General features: G+C 39.8%; 1 protein-coding gene across 2 annotated transcripts; it reads right to left on the bottom strand.

The window, feature by feature from the left end:
- Window positions 1-548: 548 nt before the first annotated feature.
- On the bottom strand, window positions 549-3589 carry LOC108631149 (myotubularin-related protein 14-like). Of its 2 annotated transcripts, none has more exons than XM_026818647.1 (6): window positions 3150-3589; window positions 2525-3069; window positions 1988-2307; window positions 1476-1911; window positions 982-1401; window positions 549-905 (listed from the first exon to the last, which is right to left on the bottom strand). In XM_026818647.1, the coding sequence occupies exons 1-6, from the start codon at window positions 3237-3239 to the stop codon at window positions 830-832; spliced, it is 1887 nt and encodes a 628-aa protein (XP_026674448.1). In that variant the 5' UTR covers window positions 3240-3589; the 3' UTR covers window positions 549-829. The 2 variants fall into 2 exon arrangements, with proteins under 2 accessions (XP_026674448.1, XP_026674449.1); XM_026818648.1 differs by having other exon boundaries at window positions 1988-2217.
- Window positions 3590-3627: the final 38 nt, after the last annotated feature.

Below are 3627 nucleotides of genomic sequence, written 5' to 3'. Positions count from 1 at the left end.
CTGTAGCCAATGTCTCGCGTACGATAGGAATGGCACAAGCACTGTATTTACAATATACCACATCAGAATTTGAACGTCGTTTTTCGATTTCTGTCAGCTGTTCTTAAATTTAAAGGACATTACTTGAAATGTAAACAAACCAAGAGTACGAGGTCTTACAAAAGCGTATTATCAGTTAGACTTAGAAATTGTAATCTCTCCTCGGTAGTTTTGGTAAATGCTAACGTTGAACTGAACGTGTCAGATTCCTGCAAAATTTAGCTTTGGCAGCACCATCGAATTGGGGACGCCGAAACCTGGGACGTGAGCACTCTCAGTTCCTCTCTGATATAATTAATTTTGTCCAATTCTGTCAGGGCGCGAACGTATTCGAATATATACGTGCATGAGTAGTGCGCATGCGTCGTTAGACAGAAAGAGGTAGTAATCTTCATGAGGGTAGCAGAGTATTCTATAGGGAGGTAATGAAACATTATGGTTGTTGTGTCTATAGTTCATTATGGGTGTATATATACACAAAAATATCAAGCTTTTATTCATGTCACGCGTATACACGCTATCATCTTGTATAACAATGCATTATTCGCATAAACGATGATGTACAATTGTTTTATTTTCACATGTTGTATAGCGTTTTTATAAAATTCTCAATTGAGTCGAGTAATCGATAACAATAAACTAATAATCACGGAGCCAAGGGAAAAGGTGGCAGAGTAAAAGTAAACGATGCATTACAGTCACAAGGATGTGCGTTGAATGGAAAGAATCCCTACTGTCTCCGCGACATTGCTGAAAAACTGGCCCGCGATATTCGTCTCAGAATTGTCTGTTATTTGAAACCCACGGTGTGACTATAAACTTTATAAAATATATTTCTCAAACATTCTAACTTTTCTCTGCGTGATCTGAAACAGAACGATCGTTACTTATTTTCTCCGTTTACTATGAAAATTCTGCGATCGATAAATTAATGGTACGTACTGTGTCATCCAACAACATGCTTCGTCTTTGATGATCGTTATGCTCGATTCTAGAGGCGTGTGTCCCGGGGATGTTTCAGAAAGTGGTTTACAACCTAAACTATTCGTCAGTCCATCGGTGAGCGGTGCATTAACGGTCGTGGAACCGTGAAGGCTCCCGGTTCCAGATATCATCTGCCAAGAACCGCCGCCGGACGATAAAGACTCGGCTTGTTGTTGTCCGGGAATCGCGATAGGCGAAGTCCGATTCGGCGATAAGACCGATCGCGATCCAAAAGCGACAGGCGAATTCCGATTCGGCGATAAGGGCGATCGCGATCCAGAAGCGACAAGCGAAGTCCGATTCGGCGATAAGGGCGATAACGATCCAGAAGCGACTCTTTTCTTCGGCGAAAGATAAGATGACCTTGGTACCACGTTCCTATAGAACGAGAAAATGATTGCCAAGAAAGTAAGAAAAGCGATGGACGTCCGCGAGCGATAAAAGGAACTTACTCGTTACCGTGACAATCGTCTTGAATAGTTTCTGTGGAATCACAGTGAAACAACGCTGGTGGATTATTATCTAGACTATCTCTGCTACTTTTACTAACAGAACTAGGAGAACTATTCGGGTTTAAATTGTCACTGACCGAACACGGTATCACTCTCGACGTCACAAACGTCACGTTGTCCAATTGTGAATCGCTGTCATTACGCAGCGAATGAATGCTAAACTCTTCGTTGTAAATATGCTTTAGAAAATAGAAACAAAAGAAAAATATATCTTCCCCTTTGCTCAGTCTGTCTTTTAAATCGTGGCCGAATAACATCCAGTCATACGCTATGGTGTAGTAGAGAATTTGATACACGTTTAGCGATGTGTGAATTGCACCGTCAGCCCATAAGCTGATTCTCAATAACGAGATAAACAGGGGTGTGCGATCCCATCCTATAAAAACGGTAATGGACGTTAGCTCGGTCAATCGTTCGAGTAGGAATCTCACTTACCTGAGATAGGAACTTACCTGAGATACAATGAATCAATATCCCGTTACTACTATCGCTCAAATATCTTAATATAAGTTTCAAATAATTTTGAGTCAATTTAAGTAGATCCCATCCTTGATATTGATCCCAATTGATTCGTAACTGACTCGAGATCGAATCCTCCGGCACATTAATTTCTGCATCCACGTAAGGCTGAGACCAGTCGAACATCAAACCTTCGGCCAAGAAGTTGTTTCCTCGAAACTCCCTAAAGAATTCACATCCAGGATACGGCAGTGAAATTAGGATGAAGTCGGAGTATCTGTTCAGCTTGTCTACTTTCTCCGAGGACGTCACGCTGGATACCGAACAAAAGAACTCTGTTTAAGGTCCTCTAAAAGTTGATGAAATGAAATAAAAAAGAAAATAAAACCGATCATGCTATTCGCTATTACTGAATTTCACTGAATCTGTGAAGAACTAAAAGTTATTTCAAAGGGAGAGAACATCTTTAAATAGGTAGCATAATTAAGATGTGTGCGTCGATCATTGTCGTGAAATTTTTCTATACTTACTTGATATTACATTTGACCTTCTTCTTCTCGACCATAAAATCTATTATGGTTCCTACATTAAACGTTTTCAGAAGCTTGATATCTTGCTGCCTGACTTTATCATACAATGAGGACTCGTTAGATACAGAATCATCTCCACGAGCCTCGTCTACTTCTTGCTCAACAGAAACTGTCCCTTTGCTACCGAAAAGGGCGTACAAGTACTCTATCACAGATCTGCCGTACATTTCTACTCCACCGGACACTGTGGCCGATCTGCAGACGTGTCTACCTTTGTATAATATAACCGGCAGTGGAAATCTTGTACGACACCTGGCATATTTTGCAGTGTTTATCAATTCCTTCAATTCGTTAAAGTCATACATGCTTTCGTCTATGATCTCTGGCAGTGGCAGCAGCGTGTCACACAGATTGAACTTCTTGTATTTTAAAATGATCAGATGGCTAGGATAGGATGCACTAAGATCGCCTTCACTGTTATTTATTACGGAGTGAGTATAATCTAGATCAGTGAGCAGCAGACATTTTTGCATGATCGCTTTACACTAGAAAAAGAAATAGTGTTCATTTATTTACACAGACGAGACAAGATAGTTTATAAAAATGTAAGCGTAAAAAGAGTTACCGTGATGTCTGCATTCTTGGCTTCGTACGTCGTGTTGGTCGAGAAGTATCCGAGAAGTTCCTCTAAATCTTGTATGCTTACTTCTGTCATGATTGGAACAGCTTTTCTGAGAACGCGTGTTATCCGGAACTTTAACTCAAAGGCCAATCTTTCTTTCTAACTTGAGCTTAAATTTCTATAATTTTCACGAGGATGCTCATGACTTTGTATTAATCATGTAACTGTAGCCAATGTCTCGCGTACGATAGGAATGGCACAAGCACTGTATTTACAATATACCACATCAGAATTTGAACGTCGTTTTTCGATTTCTGTCAGCTGTTCTTAAATTTAAAGGACATTACTTGAAATGTAAACAAACCAAGAGTACGAGGTCTTACAAAAGCGTATTATCAGTTAGACTTAGAAATAGAGTATACGTGAAAACGTTTAACTGTAGAATATATCATTTTATTAGTAAAACGTTTATAAAGTAAAC

The sequence above is a fragment of the Ceratina calcarata genome, unplaced genomic scaffold, assembly GCF_001652005.2.
Source record: "Ceratina calcarata isolate Rehan_Ccalc_2016 unplaced genomic scaffold, ASM165200v1 scaffold815, whole genome shotgun sequence".
Lineage (NCBI taxonomy): Eukaryota > Metazoa > Arthropoda > Insecta > Hymenoptera > Apidae > Ceratina > Ceratina calcarata.
This window is presented reverse-complemented; position numbering and strand designations above follow the sequence as displayed.

Excerpts from the sequence above, each read along its gene's own strand:
- LOC108631149 (XM_026818647.1), bottom strand. The coding sequence starts at position 3,239 with ATGACAGAAGTAAGCATACAAGATTTAGAGGAACTTCTCGGATACTTC. Across the intron at positions 2,308-2,524 it reads AAGGTCAAATGTAATATCAA|CGTGACGTCCTCGGAGAAAG; the intron begins GTAAGTATAGAA and ends TTCGGTATCCAG. Across the intron at positions 1,912-1,987 it reads ATTGATTCATTGTATCTCAG|GATGGGATCGCACACCCCTG; the intron begins GTAAGTTCCTAT and ends CCGTTTTTATAG.